At 67.9% G+C, this 23815-nt stretch overlaps 1 protein-coding gene across 1 annotated transcript in view; it reads right to left on the reverse strand.

Moving 5' to 3' along the window:
* The window catches only part of NOTCH1 (notch receptor 1), a 53236-nt gene that overhangs the window by 19492 nt on the left and 9929 nt on the right, over positions 1-23815 (reverse strand). Inside the window, exons 3-17 of the mRNA XM_066255719.1 lie at positions 14862-15127; positions 14182-14520; positions 11590-11712; positions 10035-10268; positions 9490-9645; positions 8967-9152; positions 8627-8740; positions 7830-7943; positions 7016-7249; positions 5996-6106; positions 5147-5339; positions 3383-3528; positions 3127-3240; positions 1240-1359; positions 803-955 (exon numbers count right to left, since the gene is read on the reverse strand). Of these exons, the coding sequence (XP_066111816.1) occupies positions 803-955; positions 1240-1359; positions 3127-3240; positions 3383-3528; positions 5147-5339; positions 5996-6106; positions 7016-7249; positions 7830-7943; positions 8627-8740; positions 8967-9152; positions 9490-9645; positions 10035-10268; positions 11590-11712; positions 14182-14520; positions 14862-15127 (2603 nt within the window). The remainder of the gene's footprint in view (positions 1-802; positions 956-1239; positions 1360-3126; positions 3241-3382; positions 3529-5146; positions 5340-5995; positions 6107-7015; positions 7250-7829; positions 7944-8626; positions 8741-8966; positions 9153-9489; positions 9646-10034; positions 10269-11589; positions 11713-14181; positions 14521-14861; positions 15128-23815) is intronic.

Genomic DNA, 23815 nt, shown 5'->3' on the forward strand with positions numbered 1-23815 from the left:
TCGGGGACATCCGTGCTCCCACCCAACCCCAAGCCCCCTGCCCGTCTCAGAGGGGGACGGGCTGTCGGGGACATCCGTGCTCCCACCCGACCCCAAGCCCCTGCTCGTCTCGGAGGGGGACAGGCTGTCGGGGACATCCGTGCTCCCACCCGACCCCAAGCCCCCTGCCCGGCTCGGAGGAGGACAGGCTGTCGGGGACATCCGTGCTCCCACCCGACCCCAAGCCCCCTGCCCGGCTCGGAGGGGAACAGGCTGTTGGGGACATCCGTGCTCCCACCCGACCCCAAGCCCCTGCCCGTCTCGGAGGAGGACAGGCTGTTGGGGACATGCGTGCTCCCACCCGACCCCAAGCCCTCTGCCCGGCTCAGAGGGGAACAGGCTGTTGGGGACATCCATGCTCCCACCCAACCCCAAGCCCCCTGCCCGTCTCAGAGGGGGACGGGCTGTCGGGGACATCCGTGCTCCCACCCGACCCCAAGCCCCCTGCCCGGCTCGGAGGGGGACAGGCTGTTGGGGACATCCGTGCTCCCACCCGACCCCAAGCCCCCTGCCCGGCTCGGAGGGGGACAGGCTGTTGGGGACATCCGTGCTCCCACCCGACCCCAAGCCCCCTGCCCGGCTCGGAGGGGGACAGGCTGTTGGGGACATCCGTGCTCCCACCCGACCCCAAGCTCCCTGCCCACCCGACCCCAAGCCCCTGCCCGGCTCGGAGGGGGACGGGCTGTTGGGGACATCCGTGCTCCCACCCGACCCCAAGCCCCCTGCCCGGCTCGGAGGGGGACGGGCTGTCGGGGACACGCACTCGGCCGGCAGTCGTCGATGTCCGTCTCACAGTTGCGCCCCGTGTAGCCCGCCTGGCAGTGGCAACGGTAGCCGCCGTTGGTGTTCTGGCAGGAGGCGCCGTGGCGGCAGGGGCTCTTCACGCACTCGTTGATGTCCACCTCGCAGGTCTGCCCTGGGGGGGGGGAGGCAGGAAGCATCACCTTGGCGCCCCCCCCAGGTCTCTCCCCTGTCCACCCAGGTGGTCCCAAGGGTGGGGGATGCCCAGGAAGGGCAAGGTCCACTCCTGCTTCTAGAGCCCTCTCCGCCTTGCAGGCGGCTCATCTCCAAGGACCCGGCACACGGCACGCCCTCCCTTCCATCCTGGAGCCGCCCAAGCCCCGGGACCTCCCCCCTTCCCTGTCCCAGCCCCTCCTGGAACTCGGCTGGGCCAGGGCGGCAGTGAGTAGGCGGCCTCACCCTGCCAGCCCGTGGGGCAGACGCAGGAAAAGCTCTCGTAGTCCTCGGAGGCCTTGCATTCCCCGCCATTTCTGCAAGGGCCGGGGGCGCACGGGGCCAGCACCACCTCGCACGTGGCTCCTGAGGGAGGAAGGTCGGACGCTGAGGCCCAGGAAACCCTGGCCCAGACGGTCAGTGCCCCGTGGCATCAGGCGGTCATCCATCACGGCTGCTGCCGGCGGTCTTTGCCCAGTCAGAGCACACTGGGCTGGCCCTGGGGGCCGGGGGCAAACGGGGCTGTGTGCACTGGGGGCCCCGTGGGAGCTCCTGGCTGAGTCAGGACCCGAGCTGGGGGCTGGAGACAGACCAGGTGGGTGCCTGGGCTCCCGTCGGCTGCAGGACACGGCCTGGACCTCACCCAGCCAGGAGCGCCCGCAGCAAGGACCGGCAGGCCCCTCCACAACAACCTCACAGGGCCTTCCGGCCTCTCTTGTCCGAAAGGCCGGAAGTGCCCATCACACATGGCCACTGAACAGAGGCTGTGCCAGCAGGGAGAGAGCCACCCAGCGGTGGGGGACGTGCCAGCTTCCGCCCGAGCACATCCGAGTTCTCAGGGGAGCAGCGGGTGGCCTCAGGACACCTGGGACCAGCGGGACCTGGGCCGCAGCCCTGTGCACACGGGGACAGCGTTCTCCCCGCGAAAGCCCAGAGTTTTCCTGTTTACGGGCCCACGGGGGCCGACTCCCGGGGAAGCAAGGAAGCCTTATCTTCCTCGCCGCCCATTATCTCCCTGGCCTGCCGGAGCGACTTTCCAGGGCCTTTCTTTCTCCCGGTTTCCACAGTGACCCGGGCAGGCAGGAAATTCGCCAGCGTTTCCGACAATTGTGCGAAGGGAAGCAGGAAGCAGGGGGACGGGAAGCGAGTCAGCACCAGCCGCTCCTCCCCGCCAGGCCCTCCGGCCTCCCCGAAGGACGGCGACCTATCCGAGAGGGGACTCGGGGGGCGCCCGGGGCTGTGGAGGCCCCGGGGGGGGGGCCTTCCTCCTGATTCAGGAGAGAAAACCCAGGTCCCCAGCTCTGGTCAAAGAAAACACTGCTCTGGCCTGGGGATGTCATGGGAACCACAGGCATGGCCCGTCCCCGTCCCCGTCCCCCGCCCACCCACCAGGCAGGGCCCTCTCAGGACCTCCCGGGACAGTATCCTCAGCCCGACCCCTTCTCCACCCCCCACACCCCCCACACCCCCCAGCGGAGCCCAGTGGCCCCTGTGATTGGGAACTCAGACATTTTTAACTCTTAGCCTATCTCTTCTTCTAGGGAGGGGACACTCCCTGGGGTCGCCTTGGCCGGGACCAGCACAGAGGCTGGGGCGCCCAGGGAGACGACTCCCGCCTCCGCTCCGCGGAAACAGAAGCTCCTTGTTCCCGACACAAAGAGGGCCCGCCGTCAAAGGAATCCCGCGCCCGGCCCGTGGACAGGGAGGGCGTCCTGGCCCCAGGGCCCCCGGCGGCGGTGGCAGCGTGCACCTGGGTGGTGGGGGGCCAACGGCCCAAGCACAGCCCCCCCCCCCATTGCCAAGGGCTCCACCTCCTCACCCCCTGGACAGGCTGGCCAGAGAAACAACCTGGGACATACTTATACTACAGTTTTCTCCCGGGCACCCTGTACTTTTTATATATTTTTTGTGTGTGCGTTCTCGTGGCAGCAACACCTGCAGGGTGAGGCCCGAATGCAGGACCTCGGCACGGCCGTCGAGCACAGCAGACGGGCCGGCCCCAGGAAGGCGGCCACGCCACGCACGCACGGCCCGGCCGCCACCGTGCCCTCGGCCCCCTCGGCTGCCTCCTGCTTCCTGCTTCCGGCCGCCCGGGGCCTGCGGGCCCCGCCCCACCCTCCCGGGCAGGCTCACCTGTGTAGGGCAGCGGGCAGTTGCACTTGTAGCCCGCCACGTCGTCGATGCAGGTGCCCTGGTTCAGACACGGGTTGGACGCACACTCGTTGATGTTGGTCTGGCAGTTGGGGCCTGGACAGGGAGGGCGGCAGCGGTCAGGGGCTCTGTCACCACGGCCCCCCCCCTGAGCGCACGGGCCGGTCCCCCTAGGTGCCGGCTCTGCACTGCCCCCGACCCGCTCTACGCGGCAGGCGCCTCCCCGAGGCCCACGCACCGCTGAAGCCCTCCCGGCAGGTGCACACGTAGCCGCTGGTCATGTCCTTGCAGGTGCCGCCGTTGACGCAGGGGTTCGACTCGCACTCGTTGTTGTTGACGTCACAGTTGGCCCCGCTCCACCCGGGGTCGCAGTCACACTTGTACCTGCACACAGGGGGCCACACCGCAGCCTCAGTTGGGGCGGCCGAGCCGCGTGGACCTGGGTGGGCTGGGCAACATTCCCACCTTGAAGACCCTCCTCTACGGTCTGGGTGGCATAGGGGCGCTGGCCTCCCTCTGCCTAAGACGGTGGCACGGTCTGGTTACAGGAGCAGGGCTCAGGAGCTCTCCCCACCACTTGCTGTGCGGCACTGAAAAGAGCGTTCACCCTCTCTGGGCAGAACAGGAGGGCACGGGTCCCCCGCCCACATCAACGGCCCCATCTAGACTGGAGCGGGGGCACAGAATGGGTATCGGAGCTTTTGTTTCTCTCCTACGGCCGAATACTCCTGACACCAAACGGGGTTCTCAGGGCTCCGTCTCCACCGAACAGCTCCCCATCAGAAGCCCACCCCAAGTCCCAGGTGGTCTCACACCTGCACTAGGGACCAGCCAGCCATACACAGGGGGTTCCCACCACCCCTCAAGTTTGGGAAGGTGCCAGAACTTGACTCACAGAACTCAGGGGAAAAATTTACTGCCTAGATCAGTGTGGTGTTTTTTTGGGGATTTTTTGTACAGAGACAGAGAGACAGATAGACAGGGACAGACAGACAGAAACGGAGAGAGATGAGAAGCATCAATCATCAGTTTCTCGCTGAGACACCTTAGTTGTTCATTGATTGCTTTCTCATATGTGCCTTGACCGTGGGGCTTCAGCAGACCGAGTAACCCCTTGCTCGAGCCAGCGACCTTGGGTCCAAGCTGGTGAGCTTTGCTCAAACCAGATGAGCCCATACTCAAGCTGGCGACCTTGGGGTCTCAAACCTGGGTCTTCCACATCCCAGTCCGACGCTCTATCCACTGCGCCACCGCCTGGTCAGGCTAGATCAGTGTGATTTATGATGAAAGGTTAATGTCAGGAACAGCCCAGTGGGAGACAGGTATGGGGGGGCCAGGGGTGGGGAAGAGCAAAGAGCTCCCACAGCTTGCGGGCGCCCCCACCCACCCCGCACGGCAACGTGTTCCCCAGCGGGAAGCCCTCTGAACCCCTTCAGCGAGCCGAGAAAGGCACAGGCGTGACCCGGCAACGTCACTGGCCCCGCCCCACACTTCCGCAGGTGGGGACTGCAAGGTCCCACCCTCTAATGACAGGCTTGGTTCCTGGCACCCAGCCCCCACCCTTAGGTGACTGTAGCCACCCAAGTTCAGGTGTGGTTGTACAAAAGGGGCCTGTTAGGAACAATAAAAGGCGCTCCTTGCAGCTTTATCAAGGAGGAGCTGCTGCAGGAGCCAGGACACAGACAGAAACACTGTATCCACTTCTCGTTACATCTCAATAACCAGAGACACCCTGGCCACCGATGTCTCATGAGCCAATAACTGTGGCCCGGGCAGCACAGGATTCAGACCAGGGCTGAACAGGTGCCTGCAATGGCACATTTCCGGGGCGCAGACAGTAGATCTGTCCCTCAAGGGTGGGGGACAGTCACCCACCCACCCAAGCTTGGGCTCGTATCTGGCACTTCCCTGGCATGCGGCCCCCCAAGGCCGCTGGTGCAGAGGCACAGCTCCCGGGGCTGCTGAGGAGCAGTGGACGCACCCGGCACCCCGGGCCCCGTACCCGTTGAGGCTGTCCCGGCAGGCCCCGTGGATGCAGGGGTTGCTGTTGCACTCGTTGACCTCGGACAGGCAGGTGGGGTCGTGGTAGCCCTCGGGGCAGCGGCAGGTGAAGCTGCTGACGCCGTCCTCGCAGGTGCCCCCGTTGTGGCAGGGGCTGCTGGCACACTCGTCGATGTTGATGTTGCACATGCTCCCTGCGGGCGGGGGGAGGGGGAGGGGGAGGGCTCAGCTCCCAGTCCAGGGCACCACTCCCCCCCCCAGAAGAAGGTAACGAGGAGGAGTGGTCTCGACTGGCCGGTTCTGGCTTCTCTGAGCCTCAGTTTCCTCCACTGTTAAGCCGGGGAGGATAACCAACCCCTCCACTGTGGTGTAACCCCGCTGAACAGGCATTTTATGTGACAATGTCACATGCATGAGCACAAAGCCAGCCTGCACCACCCCCTCTGAGGGGCACAGAAAGTCCGGACAACCAGGGACTCACTCGGGGGCGGACCGGAGGGTGTCCAGTGCTGGCTGGACCCCCCCTCCTCCCCTGGTCTCTGCTGCAGCCGGCTAAGGCTAGCAGCCCGGATAGCTACACCCTGGGGCCATCCCCGACCTCACCTTCGAGCAGACCCTCAGCCCCTGGGGCCATCCCCGACCTCCCCTCCGAGCAGACCCTCAGTCCCTGGGGCCATCCCCGACCTCCCCTCCGAGCAGACCCTCAGTCCCTGGGGCCAGCCCCACCTCATCTCCGAGCAGACCCTCAGCCCCTGGGGCCAGCCCTGACCTCACCGCCAAGTGCCAAGACCATGGGAAGGGCTTGCAGGGACAGAGCTCGGTGGGGTCCCTGGCCCCGAGGGCCGCTCACCTGTGTAGCCCGGCTCGCAGGCACACTCGTAGCCGTCGATCTTGTCCAGACAGGTGCCTGAGTCGCAGGGGTTGCTGGCACAGTCATCCAGGTTGATTTCACAGTTGGGCCCTGCGGGGGTGGAGGCATGCGGTGGGGTCAGCTCCTGAGCCCCCCAGCCTCCCCCCCCCCGCAGCCAGCTGAGACCCCCAGCCTCCCCCCCCGCAGCCAGCGGAGCCCCCCATCCTCCCCCCCGCAGCCAGCTGAGTCCACCAACCTCACCCCCCCGCAGCCAGCTGAGCCCCCCAGCCTCCCCCCCGCAGCCAGCGGAGCCCCCCAACCTCGCCCCCCCGCAGCCAGCTGAGCCCCCCAGCCTCCCCCCCCCGCAGCCAGCTGAGCCCCCCAACCTCCCCCCCCCCCGCAGCCAGCTGAGCCCCCAGCCTCCCCCCCGCAGCCAGCGGAGCCCCCCAACCTCCCCCCCCCCGCAGCCAGCTGAGCCCCCCAGCCTCCCCCCCGCAGCCAGCGGAGCCCCCCAACCTCGCCCCCCCGCAGCCAGCGGAGCCCCCCAACCTCGCCCCCCCGCAGCCAGCGGAGCCCCCCACCCTCGCCCCCCCGCAGCCAGCTGAGCCCCCAGCCTCCCCCCCCGCAGCCAGCTGAGCCCCCAGCCTCCCCCCCGCAGCCAGCTGAGCCCCCCAGCCTCCCCCCCGCAGCCAGCGGAGCCCCCCAGCCTCCCCCCCGCAGCCAGCGGAGCCCCCCAGCCTCCCCTCCCCGCAGCCAGCGGAGCCTCCCAGCCTCCCCCCCCCGCAGCCAGCGGAGCCCCCCAGCCTCCCCCCCCCCGCAGCCAGCGGAGCCCCCAGCCTCCCCCCCACCCCCCGCAGCCAGCGGAGCCCCCCAGCTTCCCCCCCCGCAGCCAGCTGAGCCCCCCAGCCTCCCCCCCCCGCAGCCAGCGGAGCCCCCCAGCCTCCCCCCCACCCCCCGCAGCCAGCGGAGCCCCCCAGCCTCCCCCCCACCCCCCGCAGCCAGCGGAGCCCGGCCAGGCACCTGTGGTCCCCTTGAGGCAGAGGCAGAGGTAGGCGTTGTTGCGGTCCTGGCAGGTGCCCCCGTGACGGCAGGGCTGGCTGTGGCACTCGTTGATGTTGGTCTCGCAGTGGTGCCCCGTGTAGCCCGGGCGGCACAGGCAGGTGAAGGCGGCCACGCCGTCCTGGCAGGACCCATAGTGACAGGGGTCGGGGTCACACTCGTCGATGTCCACCTCGCAGTGGGGCCCCGTGTAGCCTGCAGGGGGGGAGACGGGGCTCAGGGCGCTGTTCCCGGGGCAGCCACCCCCACCCTGGGACTCTGTACCAAACCCAGGTCGCCTGTGCCCCAGCACAGGACTGCTGGGGGTCTGTCTTTTAGTGAGAGATGCCCCCCAACGGCTGGGGTCCGAGCTGAGCATGCTCCTGGCCGCTGGCCGCTGGCCGCGAGGCCTCAAATCAAGGGTCCCTGCCACCTTCCCGGCATCGGCTCCGGCCGTCCCCTCCTCTGACCCTGCAGGCCTGCCCCCCTCTGCCCGTCTGGCCTGGCCGTCCCCTCTGACCCTGCAGGCCTGCCTCCTGCCCCCCCGTCTGGCCTGGCCGTCCCCTCCTCTGACCCTGCAGGCCTGCCCCCCGCCCCCCGTCTGGCCTGGCCCCCCGTCTGGCCTGGCCGTCCCCTCTGACCCTGCAGGCCTGCCCCCCGCCCCCCATCTGGCCTGGCCGCGGCGGCCGCTCACCCTCCGTGCAGATGCAGCTGTAGGTGTTGGGCCCGTCCTCTCCTCTGACCCTGCAGGCCTGCCCCCCGCCCCCCGTCTGGCCCGGCCGCGGCGGCCCCTCACCCTCCGTGCAGACGCAGCTGTAGGTGTTGGGCCCGTCCCGACACTTGGCACCGTTCTTGCAGGGCGTGCTGGCACACTCGTCCACGTCGTACTGGCACAGGTTCCCCGTGAAGCCTACAGCCCGGCAGGGGGGCAGCCGTCAGCACGGGCACCACGGCCCCGTGGCCGAGCCCTGCCCAGACTGAGCAGGGTGCCCCAAAGTGCGCCCCCTGCCCCCACCATGCTTCCGCGTACCCGACTTCTCCTCTCCCCCTTTCAGCTCCCAAACGTCAAGGCCTACCCCGCCGGGGTCTTCACACACGGTACCTCTCCCCAGACTGGGTGCCACGGCGACACCCGGTCAGTTTAAGAACAGGGTCCCCCCTCGGGAAGCCTCTAACCCGCAACACCTCTGTGGGAACTCTATAAGCCCTCATGTCCACCCTCACGTCCACTGCAGGCCAGCTCCCCCAGCCGTGAACCTGCAGAGAGCCAGGCCGGCTCCTCCTGCACCCAAGCCCCTCAGGGATCCGGGGAGCACACCGCTGCTCCTCCAGGGAACCACCCCACCGTAAGGAGGAGTCTCTGACCACTGGGCTTCCCCCAACCAGGACGCACACACCCAGCAAGGGCGGGCGGGGCCAGGACTGCCCTGCCTGAACACACCCCCATCCGTGCCTGAGGTGATGGACAAGAGGGGTCCCTGCCCTGAGGCCCGGGCATGGGCGTGGGCGGGGACCACCCATTGCGGAGGGTCAGGAGTGGAGGGATGGAGCCGTGGGGGCTGTGAGCAGCCCTGCGGCCGAGCCAGGACGCACCTGTGGGGCACTCGCACACGAACTCATTGATCTTGTCCAGGCAGCGGCCGTTCTGCAGGCAGGGGCTGCTGGCACACTCGTCCCTGTTCACCTCGCAGTGCACACCCTCGTAGCCTGGGGCCGGAGGCAGGAGGGCAGGACCGTGAAGGAAGGGCCTGAGCCCAGAGAGCTGTGCCCAGCACCGTCCACGCCCGCCGTGCCGCCCGCCAGCCTCCCGGGGCCGACCTCCCCTGCCCCGTTCCGGCTCCCCCCTCAGCCTCCCTCAGCCCCCCCTCAGCCTCCCTCAGCCCCCCTCAGCCCCCCTCAGCCTCCCTCAGCCTCCCCGGCCGGGTCCGCGTACCGGGCATGCAAATGCACTGGAACTCCCCGATCTGGTCCAGGCAGGTGGCATCGTTCTGACACGGGTTCGAGACACACTCGTTGACGTCGATCTCGCAGCGGGGGCCGGTGTAGCCCTGCAGACACTGGCACTCGAAGGAGCCCAGCGTGTTGATGCACCTGCCCTTGTGCTCACAGGGGTTGGCACCTGGGGAGGGGCGGGGGGACAGCGTGGTGAGGGGCCTCTCCCAGCACCCTGGCCTCCAACAGCCTGGGACCCGCCCACCTCCCCCTCAGACAGCCTGGGACCCGCCTACCTCCCCCTCAGACAGGGGCCCCTCAGAGAGCAGGGTCCGTTTCCACTCGGCCCCCAGCTGCCCCGCTCCGCCTGGCCCCGTCCCGCCTGGCCCGTGCGTACCCAGGGAGCACTCATCCACGTCCTGGCTGCAGGCCGGCCCCGTGTACCCCGAGGGGCAGGGTCCATTTCCACCCGGCCCCCAGCCGCCCCACTCCGCCTGGCCCCGTCCCGCCTGGCCCGTGCGTACCCAGGGAGCACTCATCCACGTCCTGGCTGCAGGCCGGCCCCGTGTACCCCGAGGGGCAGGTGCAGATGGCCTTGCCGTTGACGGGGTTGGTGTCACAGTTGGAGCCCTCTTTGCAGGGGTTGCTGATGCAGGCGTCGTTGAGGTGGCACAGGAGACCTGAGCGGGTGCCTGTGGTCAGCGCGCACGGCCCCCCTTTCCCAGCCCGGCTGCCCCCACCCAGACGCCTCATGGAGGGGGGTCTCCCACGGCGGCTATTCCGTGACCCCCTCCAGTGGAAGCTGACCACCAGCTGGCCTGACCCGTGGGCACCCCCCCCGGCCCTCTTCACTCGGGACAGCTCCCTTTTTTAAGGCTATCTTCGGGGGGGCCCCGGAAAGCCAGCGTGTGTCTGAGCAGAGGGGTCCGTGTGCCCGGGCTGGCCCGAGAGCCCACCACAGCGGGCAGGCGTCTCCCACTCCCGCTGCCGCCGGGCCCCAGGGAGCCGCAGAGTCCAGGGCAGACAGACACGTCCACCCGCCCCTCGGGCAGCCCTGCCCCGCCCTGACCTGTGCGGCCGTGGGGGCACTCGCAGTAGAAGGAGGCCACGCGGTCGTGGCAGGTGGCCCCGTGGAAGCAGGCGGCGCTGGCGCAGTCGTCGATGTTCTCGCTGCAGTCCTCGCCCGTCCAGCCGTTGACACAGACGCAGTTGTAGCCGCCGAGGCTGTTGTGGCAGGTCCCGCCGTTCTGACAGGCGTTGGGCATCAGCTGGCACTCGTCCATGTCCTTGGTGCAGTACTGGCCTGCGGGGCGTCCAGACTGTTGGGCTGGGCGGCCGCCGCCTCCAGACCCCCCTCAACCACCCAGGCTGAGACCCCCAACCCCCTATGGGGGCGGGTCTGCCTCCACCAGGAAGACTTCCTGGGAGGACCCCTCCACCCACCGCCAGACGGAATCACGTGTTCTCCGTCACCCTTGGCACCGCGGGGGGCATCTGTCTCCCTCCCCTGACCTGGTGCACTGGGTGTCCACCTGCCCTTCCCCCCCACCAGACGGCGCGCCCCGAAAGAGCAGGGATTGCGCCCCACTGGCCAGCGTCCCTGCCAAGCTGGGCTCACGCCTAGGGACTTGCTTCTGGCACAGGGCTGCCTGGGCCCAGGCTACACACGGCCCGAGTCTGTGCTGACTGTCCAGTGAGGTGGGGGCCCCAGACCTCAGTCGTGGGCAGAGGGGCTGCCCCCCCGAAGTCACAACCAGCCTTCCCGGCTTCACTAGGCTCCTGGGCGCCTCAGCACCGCCCCTGCCTCCTGGGCCGCAGGGTGACAGGCGGGTGGCCCTGCCCTGGGCCGCAGGGTGACAGGCGGGTGGCCCTGCCCTGGGCCGCAGGGTGACAGGCGGGTGGCCCTGTCCTGAGCACCGCCCCTGCCTCCTGGGCCGCAGGGTGACAGGCGGGTGGCCCTGCCCTGGGCCGCAGGGTGACAGGCGGGTGGCCCTGCCCTGAGCACCGCCCCTGCCTCCTGGGCCGCAGGGTGACAGGCGGGTGGCCCTGCCCTGGGCCGCAGGGTGACAGGCGGGTGGCCCTGCCCTGGGCCGCAGGGTGACAGGCGGGTGGCCCTGCCCTGGGCCGCAGGGTGACAGGCGGGTGGTGCCCCTGCCTCCTGGGCCGCAGGGTGACAGGCGGGTGGCCCTGCCCTGAGCACCGCCCCTGCCTCCTGGGCCGCAGGATGACAGGCGGGTGGCCCTGCCCTGGGCCGCAGGATGACGGGCGGGTGGCCCTGCCCTGGGCCGCAGGATGACAGGCGGGTGGCCCTGCCCTGGGCCGCAGGGTGACAGGCGGGTGGTGCCCCTGCCCTGGGCCGCAGGATGACGGGCGGGTGGCCCTGCCCTGAGCACCGCCCCTGCCTCCTGGGCCGCAGGGTGACAGGCGGGTGCCCCTGCCCTGGGCCGCAGGGTGACAGGCGGGTGGCCCTGCCCTGGGCCGCAGGGTGACAGGCGGGTGCCCCTGCCCTGGGCCGCAGGGTGACAGGCGGGTGGCCCCGCCCTGGGCCGCAGGGTGACAGGCGGGTGGCCCCGCCCTGGGCCGCAGGATGACGGGCGGGTGGTGGCCCCGCCCCGAGCGCGTGCCTGTCCACTCCGGCGGGCAGCGGCAGTTGTAGGTGTTCACGCCGTCCACGCAGGTGCCCCCGTTCTGGCAGCTGTTCCCCGGACAATCGTCGATATTTTCTTCGCAGTTCTGGCCGGTGAAGCCTAAGGCAGGAGGAGCCGGGGCCCGGGTTGGTCCTCGCCCGCGATGCCCACTGCCTCGGGGTCCACACCCCCCACTCCTGTGGCCAAGCCGCCCTCTCCCTCCAGGAAACCATCGTGTAAAGGGCGCCGGACAGACGGACTCATGCACACGGGTCTGTCGCAGCGGAAACCCTGATGTGGAGCGATGCTCCCAGCAGTGTTCCCGTAACTGGGCACTCCCTGCGGGCCAGACGCTATGCTGCAGGCGCTGGGCCACAGATATCCATCTGAGGGGGTCTGCACGGGGCTGGGGGGGGGCAGGACCGGGTGGGTGGTCCTGGGGGAGCAGAGCTGCAGCCCCTGCTCTCTCCCCGGGAACAGACGCTGTGCCCGGCTCCTCCCCCAGCCCGGGGCCTGCCTCTGCTGCAGCCTCCTTGCCAGTCAGCTATTAATCCGCTCAACTCCCACTGGTTCAATGATCAGCCCAGAGAGGTGTGTCTGGCAACAGCCAAACCTGCAGCCGGTTACTAATTAACGTCCCTCCCGGGTGCCTTTGAACTCCCCCCACCCCCCTTGCCCTTGGAGACTTTCCCCTTCCCCTTCCCCGCCCCCCCCCCAGCCAACCCAGGTGCCCTGGAGCAAAAGCAGGCGGCCAGAGAAAAAGCCAAGATGTCAATCAAGAGTGGTTTGGGCCCTGGCCGGTTGGCTCAGCGGTAGAGCGTCGGCCTAGCGTGCAGAGGACCCGGGTTTGATTCCCGGCCAGGGCACACAGGAGAAGCGCCCATTTGCTTCTCCACCCCTCCGCCGCGCTTTCCTCTCTGTCTCTCTCTTCCCCTCCCGCAGCCAAGGCTCCATTGGAGCAAAGATGACCCGGGCGCTGGGGATGGCTCTGTGGCCTCTGCCTCAGGCGCTAGAGTGGCTCTGGTCGCAACATGGCGACGCCCAGGATGGGCAGAGCATCGCCCCATGGTGGGTGTGCAGGGTGGATCCCGGTCGGGCGCATGCGGGAGTCTGTCTGACTGTCTCTCCCTGTTTCCAGCTTCAGAAAAATGCAAAAAAAAAAAAAAAAAAAGAGTGGTTTGGGGAGCACCCCAAATCGGAGTCTGGAGCCCCTGCTCTGCCACCCCTCTCTCTCTGTTGGGGGGGCCCTACATCTTGGAGGACCTCCTTCAAAAGCAGGTGCGGCTGGAGGGCTGGGCTCACCCCACCGCGCCCCAGGCAGGGCCAGTGTCCCCGGCTCCAGGTCACACAGAGGCCACCAAGAAGGCATTTGAACCGAGAGCCTGGTGACGGGCCAGGCCAGAGGGCCCAGCCCGCAGCTCCCCCGGAGAAAGCAGAGCGACCAGCCCGGGCAGGTGGGTGGCGAGGGGACCACCCAGGGATGTGCTGGAGGCGCCCGCACCTGGCGTCTGCACGCAGAGGCAGCTCTGCGGTGACGGGGACCGGTGACGGGGACCGGGGCGCGGTGGCCCAGACAGCACTTCCCCTTTGCGGCGGCCAGGCTGGGCCGGGCGGTGTGGGGGCTGGCGCAACCCGCAGGTCACTCCCGGGTCAGCTGGGCACGGCGCCTGCCCGCCAGAACCCACACCCCACCCACTCTCCCCTCTCTCTCTCTCTCTCTCTCCCCTGCCGGGGTCCCACCACCCCACCATGCTGTGCAGCTCACAGACCAAGAGGTTTGAAATCTCCTTGCGTTATTAGTTTTAGTTCATCAGCTGTAAGATTCAAGGCAAAAGAAAACTAGAATGGAAAGACCTGTGTGAACCACCCGTGTAGTGAGGCTGCTGACAGCAGAGAAGGGGGCTGTGCCCCATCACCCCTCCCCGACCCGTGAGGGACAAGTGGAGAAAGGCAAAGGGGGGGCCACCATGGGGGGCCAGCCCCCCCCCCCCCGAGAAAGGAGAAGCCTCAGGGCAGCACCAGCAGGGTGCTCCCTGCAGCAGGGAGAGTTATGCAACAGGCACGTGGCTCTAGGGACCTCAAGAGGAGGGTGACTCGTGAGTGGCTTGTGCCGGCCGCCCAGGGGGGCTCTGAGCAGGAACAAAATGCCCCAGGAGGGAATGCCCAAGGAAGTCCCCAGCCAGACTCGCCCAGGGTGCCAGGCCCCACCGAGGAGCCCCCTCCTGGGTGCCACAGGGGCCTTGGGTCCCTAGCACAGGAGTGGAGCAGCACTGAGGTCATGGGTCCAGCTGCCCAGTCACAGCAGAGCCCCCTCCCAGCCTCCTAACGATATTCCTTATTCCAGACACCCACCCCCGACGCCACGCCCAGTGTCACCTTCTAACTTGTGTTGCTCAGGAGTGCACACCCTGCCCAACCTGGCCCACCACCCCCCTCCAGAGCAGGGGCCCCGTTCCCGCACGCACACACACCCCCCGCCCACCCCCAGGCCTGCCGCTGGCAGAGGGGGCAGCAGGCGCCCGCGAGGGGAGAGTGGGGGGGGTTCTGCCCAGCTGACCCGGGAGTGACCTACTGGCCGGCGGGCAGTACCTGGCAGGCAGGCGCACTCGTGGGTGGTGTCCCCCGTGGGCCGGCAGGTGCCCCCGTTCTGGCAGGGGGAGGGGCTGCAGGGCACGTAGGGCAGCTCACAGTGGGGGCCGGTGTGGGTGGGGCGGCAGGCGCAGAGGTAGGAGCCGACCTCGTTGAGGCAGGTGCCCCCATTGCGGCAGGGCCCGGGGCCCTGGATGCACTCGTTCACGTCCTGCCGGCAGGTGGGGCCGTGGAACCCGGGCGGGCAGCGGCAGACGTACGAGGCCTCGAAGGGCACGCACTGGCCGCCGTTGGCGCACGGGTTGGAGGCACACGGGTCCGCCTGATGGCACGTCTTCCCTGGTGGAGATGAGTGAGAGGGTCACTCTGGAAGTCCCGCTCCCGTGGCCGGGGATGCCCCACCCCTACCCCCGCCCCCAGCGCCACGGAGGCGCGAGCCTGGCATGGAACCGATGGCATCATCCCGACTCCTCAGGATGAAGGTTTCCAGAAACTGAGCCGCCCACCGTCCCAGGACACCCGGAGCGCAGGCAGGCAGCCCACAGACCCGACGGGGGTCGGTCTGCCTTCAGCACATTGCACGCCATGGGCGGCTGGGGCAGGATCAGTTCACCCCTCTCGTGAGGGCTGAGGGTCCCCTAACCGGGGGTCCTCGGGGTGCCCAGCCCGCCACACCTCACCTGACCAGCCCGGCGGGCAGAGACACTTGTAGTCGGCGAGCGTGACCAGGCTGCAGGTGCCGCCGTTGCGGCAGGGGTTGGCGAGGCAGGCATTGTCTTGGGGCGTCAGGCAGAGGGGCCCGGAGAAGCCCAGGCGGCAGCTGCAGGTGTAGTCCACCACGCCGCCGCCGCGGTCCACCGCCTGGCACGTCCCGCTGTTCTTGCAGGGGGCGCTGAGGCACGGGCTGTGGGCCTGGCATCGCTGGCCCGCGAAGGCACCGGGGCAGCTGTGGCAGACACACCGGGCGGTCAGTTCCACCGGCCGCCACCCTGCCCCCACCAGGGCAGCGCCAGCAGCTGCCAGCCTCACGGAACGGTACGCTCGACAGTAATTTTATACTAAGTGACTCTCACATCCATAAAGGAAAAGAAAAATGCATCGTGTCAGTTGGGGGAACAGGCTATAGTGACCAAGGACGCTCGGCAGGACCCAGCCTGGATTTCTAAACCCACACAGGTGTCCGTCTCTGGCTGAACCGCAGCCAGCCACCAAGAAGGGGGCCACGCAGCCAGCCACCAAGAAGGGGGCCACGCCGACCAGCCACCAAGGAGGGGGCCACGCCGACCAGCCACCAAGGAGGGGGCCTCGCCGACCAGCCAGTCACAGCCGCTCCCAGCGGAAGGAGAAGCGCCCGTAAAACCCTGCCTTCTCCCTCTGGGTTTCCTATGATGCATGTGCCTCATCAGGGTAACGAAAACGTCCTCTTCCTCCTTCAGTAACTGCGACTGCGGCATCCCTGCCGTCGAGGGTCTCGGCCCCCTCTCTATCCCCAACCCCAGCACCAGACATGGCTTATTCCTCTAGGATCCAGTCTTCACAAGAGACGGCCAGGCAACCAGCCGGGATCAGAACCACCCGCTTCCCAGGTGGAGAAACCAGTGACAGGAATGCCCTTCCTGAGCTCGGTGTGGCCGGGCGGGCTGCAGGCTGTGGGCGGCCGCGTGCGCAGGTCTGTGCCCACCCCACAACACACGGTGCAGACCAGCCTCCGGTGGGTGAGCCGGGAGGGGCGTCCTGCCTCCCTCCCTCAGTGCAGGACCCCTCCCTCCTGGGCCACCTGTGGGCCCAGCTTCTAGAGCACGGGCCATAAACCGCTGGCTGCGGTCACCTTGTGGCCTTGCTCTTTCGGGAAGGCTCGGTGGAGGCTCTGGGACCAGCCAGGCATCGCCCTTCCCAGAGGCAGAGCCCCTGAGGCAGAACGTGCCCGCCCGCGGGGGCCTGGGAAGGCGACCCCCACGCTGCACCCACAGCTCGGGGCGGGCACAGGGCACGGGGGACGGGGGGTGCGGGGAGCTGGCGCGGAGCCTGGGGGTCCTGTGGGTCAACAGAGGGATCGGCTCCCTGGACACGGCCCCGTCCGCCTCCCAGAGCCCGTCCAGGAGCGGCCGCCCCTGGCACCAGCACCTGAAGCTGTGGGCACAGAAGTGCCAGCTGTCCAGTCGTCCCTCCCTCCCATTCTACCCCTGCCCACCCTCATCACGAGCAGGGTGGCCCCGGGAGAAACCCCGACCCCAGAGGGGCGATGGGGGGGGGGTGCGTTCTGGTGGGCGAGGCCCAGGTCTGAGCGTTTCTCAGTGACTGGGCTGTTCCCCTGTCCCCGCAGCCCGGGAGGCATCTGTCTCTCTGAAAGGCTTTTATCTGTCTTGTGGCTGCAGCTTGGGCTTGGGCAGGACGGAAGGGGAGGATGCAAAATGGCCACTCCGGCCGACCATCTGTTGCCAGAAGCCAAAAGTCCCAAACCAACTGGCTGAAAGAAAACAAGCTGCCCCCTCCCCCCTGAGAGGGCCCAGGGAGCTAACTCAGGCCTGAGGCCTGGCTCCCGCCCCTGCAGCTCAGGATGGGGGGGTAGGGGGAGCTGGCCGGCTTCTCCTGCTGGGCACAGGCCCCAGGGGGCAGCTCTGCTGCCCAGGCACCCAGGGCTGGGGCTCCTGCAGCAAGGCCACCCCCCCCCCCCAGGTCTGGGGAAGGCAGCCTGCCCCCACTGCGTGTGGATCCAGTTACAGGCTGCCAGGTCCTGTGGCCTGAGCTCACTGGGGCACTGGGGGGGGGGGGGGCAGAGGCAGCACCTCCCCCCAGCCCGTTCAATACCCTCCTTGTCAGCAGGAGCTGGCTGCCGCTCCCACTTGGAGAAAAGGCGCTTTTCTTTCCCAGTGGCTGAAGCAGGCGGTGGGTGCCGGACAGAGGGCACTCACTGCTCATCAAAGCAGGGGGAGAGGCTGCCAGGTCCACGCCTCCCCCTCCCCCACTCTGCACCCCTGCCACCCTGGCTCCAGGAGAGAGAAGGCTGCCCCATGCCCTACTTTTTTCTGTGGGCTAGACCTCTGTCACCGGTCCCAAGGGGACACCCTGGGGACCCCTGCCCCTTCAGCAGTCCCCTACTCAGCACCCTCCTGTGTCAGTCAGGACGTGGGATGTCCCCAGATGGACCAAGAAGCCCTGGCTGGAGACGCGCTCTGAGCCCTCCAGCTCTGGGGCCGTGTCCCAGGGAACCTGCCGCCCCCCACCCTCGCCCCAGCTCTCCTGCCACCTGTACCACGGAGGATTCTGGGAGAATCCGCCAGACCCCAGGGGGGCGGGGGGCAACACCGCCAGCCAGCCAGGCTGTACTACGCTGGGCTGGCGGCAGGAGGGAAACTACGCCCAATAAATCAGGCTTCGGCAGCACGGACAATGGACGGCCGGGGAGCAGGTGTGCCTGCGGCAAGGGACGCGGGCAGCAGCTGCTCCCAGCCCGGCACGGTGGGCCGCCAACCGCGGCAGGGGGGGCAGGAGCCGGGAGGCTGTCCCTCGGGGGGAACAGCAGCTGAGAGGGCCCATTGTCCTTCCACTCCCGCCCAGGCCTGGCGGGCACGCGGCTGCAAAGGCATGCTGCCCGTCCCCGTCCACCCCCGGCAGGCTCCAGGGCCAGGCACGGTACAGTCCGGGAGGGAGGATGCTAAGTGTGCAGGTTCTGGGCCTGGGCCCGTTCTGAGGGCCACTTCTGCCCTGACCCCCGGGCCACCTGTCTCCAAACCTGGCCAAACCGCTGGGTCTTCCCAAAGACGGGCACCTGTCGCCACCCCCTCTGCTCACAGCGATCACCCTTCCCTGAGAAGATGATGGGAAGGACAGCAAGGCCCCCGGCTCAGACGCGGCCAGGGCCACAGCGCGGGGGACCAAGCCTCCGATGGCCACTCCGTCCTCTGCGGCACCTGGGCTGGTGGGTCAGTGTAAGTGCCCAGTGGGGACAGGTGCCCAGGGGTAGCCAAGGGAAGTCACACCCAGCGCATGCCTCAAAATTCAGGGACTTCCTAGAGCGGCCCAGCGCGGGGCCCCTCCTGTGGGGGACAGCTTGCAGATCAGCCCGTCCACCGCACTGCCCGGCTCCCCCAGCAGGCGGGGGGCCAACGCGGAGTGGCCTGGCCCAGCCGTCCCTTCCTCGCTCCCCCCTCTGAAGGAGGTCACCCAGCATCTGCTCCTCCGCCTTCTCCCCCATCCCACAGGCAGCCCCGTCCCCTGGCCCGGGACCGTCCTTGGCAGGCAGCAGCAGGTGAGTGACAGGCGGGGCCGGGGTTCCAGCAGCAGGTGAGTGACAGGCGGGCCAGGGTTCCAGCAGCAGGTGAGTGACAGGTGGAGGCGGGGCCGGGGTTCCAGGAGCGAGGCACTCCGGCCCGCCCGCCGGTGGGTCAGTCGGGGCTGGGCTTCCGGCAGCCGCCTGGGCCGTCCGGAGCCGCGCCAAATGGCCGCCGTGCCCGGTGTCCCACCACCGGCCGCGCTTTGTTCCCAGCCTCAATATTTCCACTGTGAGCGCGCGCCCCTCCCCCCCAGGCCCTCCGCGCTCCACAGAAATGTGACTCCCGAGAGCATCCTGAGGCAGATGTTGCCGCGACCTTTCACCCGGGACTAATTCTAAATTGTGCTGTTTTCCTTTCTAAGCTAAGCGGCCATCTGCCACCCCCAGGGGACAGATGACAGCTTCCTCCACCCCAAACGGGCCAAGAGGGAGCCCAGAGGAGTGCGTGAGTGCAAAGCGCGCAGACTCAGTTGCGCCCTCGGGAGTTTCTGGTGGGGGGGCGGCCAGGGTCGCGGTGGATGAACCCTGTGTGTCCCCCCGCCCCACCCCTCCACCCTAGCTAGCTGGACTCCACCTGCAAGGAGGAACCAGAGACACCCAGAGGGGTGCCTTCCCAGGGCTCCACCCACGGGCAGCTGACACGCAGCTCCACCAGGAGAACTTTTGGGGGGGGGCTGCCACTTTTTGGGGGGCTACCCGCGATGCAGCACTGCCCGCCGGGGCCTCAGTTTCCCGTGGGTGCTCAGAGGGCCTTCGGGCTCCATCAGAGCGATCGCCCAGCGACCTGACCACCAAGGCTGCGGGGACGCATGCAATGCTCCGGCCTGCACCAGGGGAAACGTGTGGGGGTCTCAAGGGCTCTCCTGCCAGAGGCCCACCCTGCCTGGGGCCCAGGACCCGCAGCAGCAGGATGCCGGCTGGAAGGCATGTCTGCAGGGTCTGAGGCCTTCGTCCCAGTGGTGAGCAGGGACTGAGACTCCCCCTCAGGCAGTAAGGGACAGCCCTGTGCGTCCCTGCCCCTCACACCTGGTGCCGGGCAGTCTGCACGGGCACCTGCAGAAGGAGCCACTTGGCCGCAATTAGCCGGCCCGTCCTGGCCTCCAACTTCCTGTCCTTCATCAGCTCCGCCTGTCCCATGCAGAACGGCCCCAGGTGCAGCAGAGAAGGCAGGACTCCACCCCGCCCGCCTGCCAGTCCACAGAGTCACACCCCCCACCCACACACACACAGCACAGGTACCCACTGGGCAGTACAGGCCGGCCTGGGGCACTGCCCTGCAGCAGCCAGAGGCCCCTCCCACCTGGACACTCCCTGAGCCCCACCTGGCAGGGCTCCGCCCAAAAGCCCCTCCTCACACCGCTGCCCCTCACAGGCTTCTGCCCAGGTAGGGGTCTGGGGTCCCACCAGCTCCAGCCAAGTCACCGTCACCGGGACCCAGTGCTGGCGAGGGGCCAGGGAGCATGGATGGCCCTGGAGCCGGGTCCCGCAGGGCTAAGCAAAGACCCACTGAGGCCCCCAGCCTCCACCCAAACCACCAAGGTGGGCCTGACACCAGGGGCCACAGCCAGGCAGGCAGACCACCCGCCCCTGGGCAGCTTGGCCGGGAGCTACTGAAATCCCTGCTCTAGAAGCAGAGACCTGCTGCTATCCCAGCACCCAAACTGGGGCAGGAGAGCAGACCCCTGTGCTGGGAATGACGGGTCAGCAAGCCCATCTCTGTCCCTGGCCAAGGCTGGCCTGGGGAGGAGAGGGGCATACACTGGACACCAACCCCTCCCTGGGCACAGCCAGCCTGGAGCCCCCACATCCCAGCAGAGGCCGGCTCACGGCAGGCTGGGCGGGGGCGGGGGCGGGCTCAGGGATCTCTGCCAGCCTCCCTCCACCTCCCCCCCACACCTGGGCCCCACTGGGAACCCTGGGACAGCTCAGCTCCAGAACAATGCCCCAGGGAGATCTGAGAACCCAGGTGACGGTGCCAGGTCACTGCCCTCAGCTCCCAAAGCCCCCAGGACAAAGAGCCACAGCACAGAGGGTCCCCGTTCCTTTCAAACGTACAGGGGCCTGTGTCCAGGCACCTGTCTGAGGGAAGGGCCAGGACCCCGGCCAGGCACCCTGCCATGCCCCAAGCGCTCTGAGGGGCCTGGAAGCTCCCCATGCGGGCCCCCCTTTCCGGCCCCAACAGTCGGGTTCCGGTCCCGACTCTACTTCCCCAGGCTGCATCTTCGGATGGTTTGAAATATGCTGGAAAAAGGGTGCGCGGGAACAGGGACGTCTTCCGTCCTGCTGCGGGAAGCCCTTTGTGTGTGGGGAGGGGAGGGGAGGACCCTGTTCCCCCCACCCCGCCCCCGGAAGCCAGCTTTCCCACCGCAGGGAAACAATGCCCCCCCACCATGTGCATTGTCCCCCAGCTGCCCCACCCTCGACGTGGGAAGTGGCGAGCCTGCCCACAGCAACCCGGGCCAGCAGGCGCAGGCCTCTCAGGGACCTCAGCTGTAAGGGAGCCCCATGGGCAGTGAGGTGAGCTAGAGAAGGATGCTGCTCCCCCTTCACTGGAAGGACGTTCTCACCTGGTCCCCAAAAGACACAGCCCCAAATTGGAATGTGTGTCCTCCCCGGGGCTCTCCCGAGTGCCCCCACCACCCCAAATGGCCCTTCGTGACCCACATGGACCAGTCTGCTGAGCCCCCTACTGTGCCAGGGAGGCCACAGACCCCCCAAAACTGCCCGGGGCCTCTGCTTCCAAGCAGGGAGGGCGGAGCCCAACACTGTGAAGGATCGATGGGTGCTGAGTCCGGGCAGAGCACAGGGAAGGCTTAAGCCCAAACCCGATTGATTAACTCAGGCTCTGCCGGCCAGCCGAGCTCCACAACGGAGCCAGAAACGATTCTGTCAATCTCCTGCCTCTGCTCATCACAGAAGCAGAAGCCGCTTCTGGGGTGTGGGAGACGAGAGGACTGTCCTCCCACGGCCAAGCGGGCGGGCACTCGGGGCAGCCCGGCTCCGGGTCCAGCGTCTTGAGAATCAGGGGAAGGGGGACATCAAGGAACCCCCCCCATGCAGGTCCCAGAATGAAGAGACAGAGGCCACCCCACCCGCACATGGACGCTCTTGCTTTATCGTGTTGGAGTCTCACGCCAGCCTGCAGGTGCACACTGGGCCCGCTTTTGATGAGAAAGCCAGGTTCACCCAGGTTATGCCGATGGCACCACCTGGACCTGAATGCATCTCTTATTCACCTTCCTTGCCCCCAATGGTGGCCAGGCTCAGGGGCCACCCCCAGAGGCCACCCAGGGGCCTGCAGGAGCTCCAGGGCAGAGGGAGGGTGTACAGAGCCCAGCTGCCCTGCCCAGGTACCTGGCTCTCTCCCCTGACCACATGATCTCCCCAGACCCGCTGGGAGGGCCTAATCAGACAATGCATTCTTACATCCTCACGCGCTTGGCTGAAACACAAAACCCGGGGTGAGCGGGTGTTCTGGGTGAGAGGCCTGGGAACTGGGGAGCCTCCTGGCTGGCATCTCTGGGCCCCAGCTTCTCTGCATCCCTTCTGTCCAGCAGGAGAGTCACACCAGGGATGGACACTTGTCACCACCCTCATCCTCAGGGCCACTGGCATCTAATGGCATAGGGGACATGGGAATGGAGCCCACACTAGGCTGGCCAAAGGAGGACCGCCCCCCACCCCCCACACTGCATTCTCCCACCGCTCCCAGGACACCCCCCAACTTAGGGCAGCAGCCCCCTTTTCTCTCTGGCCTTCTCTCCCAGTTCACACCAGCGCCCCCAATCCGCCCCAGCGGACCCCCAGGCTTGCATGTGGCCTGCTGTGCTCCTGGCTGTCCACACGCCCATCCCCTGCTCTCTCCCCAGGCCCAGCCCAGCCACCAAGCTGCCCGGAGCCCAGCAAATACTAGAACACAACATCCACCTGCCCGACGAGGGAGGAGGAGCCTCCACGTCACCCCCTGGAGACGCCCGGGGGGCCGGGGCCAGCCAGCCCGGGTCGAGGACTACCCGGGGGCTTCTCCATACAGAGACAGTGAAAGGTTCTTAAGCTGGACCCTGGCCCTTGCATGACCTTGGCCCAATCCAGGGACTGGACCGGTCTCTGGAAGAGCTTTCTGAGTGAGGCCACGGAGGAGGAACCTGGACGTCCCCCAGGAGGAACAGAGAGCCGGGCACGCGGGACCCGGTCTGTCCTACGTCTGTCTGTCTATCTCACTACTTACAGCTCGTGTGAATCCACAGTCATCTCTAAACAGGACGCAGAGTTAAAAATAACAGCACGGGCAGTGAGGAAACACCTCGCCTGTCAGGAACGCAGGGGGTGCTTCCCGCGCGGGGTCACTGTCCCCCCAGGAGGAGGCGGAGCTCGGGGAGAGGTGGGGGGGGGCAGCCCGAGGTCCTGCGGCCCGTGAGTCGAAAGGAAGGGTGGCTCCACCGCCTGCACCGTGGACCGCGGCGGAGCCACCTGGGGCCTGGCGGGAACGGGGACAGGAGCGGCGTCCCAGGACGGGGCAGGCCTAGCGCAGGCCCGTTGGTCTGGAAGCCGGTCCCTTCCAGAGGCTGGCAGCCGCCCACCTGGCTCCAGCCCTTCCCCACCGCTGCCCTAGGCCCAGGTGTGCACCCCAGAGACAGCTGCTGAGCCCCTGGGCTGTGCCAGACCCTGGGACCCGGGCTCCACCACTCTAGTATTTGCTGGGCACCGGGACAGACAGCTCTACCTGGCCTGCCGCATCTGACTCTCAATCAGACAGCTGACCAGTGGGGTCGCCCCCTGGCGACCCGCCTGCATGGCGAGGGGGAGGGACCTTGCAGGCTGTCTTGGAAGGCCCTGAGGTTGGCATGTCACCAGGCCTTCTGTGGAAGGAGGAAGACTGAGACAGAGGCCCCCGGGGGGCGGAAGTGTGGCCACAGCCCCCACCTGTCCTCCCCGCCAGGCCTGAACACCCTCCTCCCGCCCCCCCCCCGCCCCCCGGCCTGAGCTCAGCACATCTTACTAAAAAGCTGTCAGGGAAAAACACACCCTCAAGACTCTGGCTTCTCCCCCCCAAGCCTCTCACTTCCAGTAACTGTTGTTTCCGCTCATCAGCAAACCAAACCGAAACTGAGAGGAAACAGTGGGAGGCAGGTCCCCGAGGCCCGAGGCCCATGACCCGTCTCCCTCGTCCCTGCCGCTCAGACAGGGACAGGTCTTTCCAACGCCGCCCACCCTTCTCTCACCACGTCCATCCTGCAGCATCCCGGGCCCTGCTGTGGCCCAAGGAGCCAGCCAGGGGCGTGCACCTCCAGCAAAGGGTCTAGACGGGTCTAGCTGCCGCTCACCCCCAAGACACAGTCCCCAGGGCAGACGCCTGTGGCT

The sequence above is a fragment of the Saccopteryx bilineata genome, chromosome 2, assembly GCF_036850765.1.
Source record: "Saccopteryx bilineata isolate mSacBil1 chromosome 2, mSacBil1_pri_phased_curated, whole genome shotgun sequence".
NCBI lineage: Eukaryota > Metazoa > Chordata > Mammalia > Chiroptera > Emballonuridae > Saccopteryx > Saccopteryx bilineata.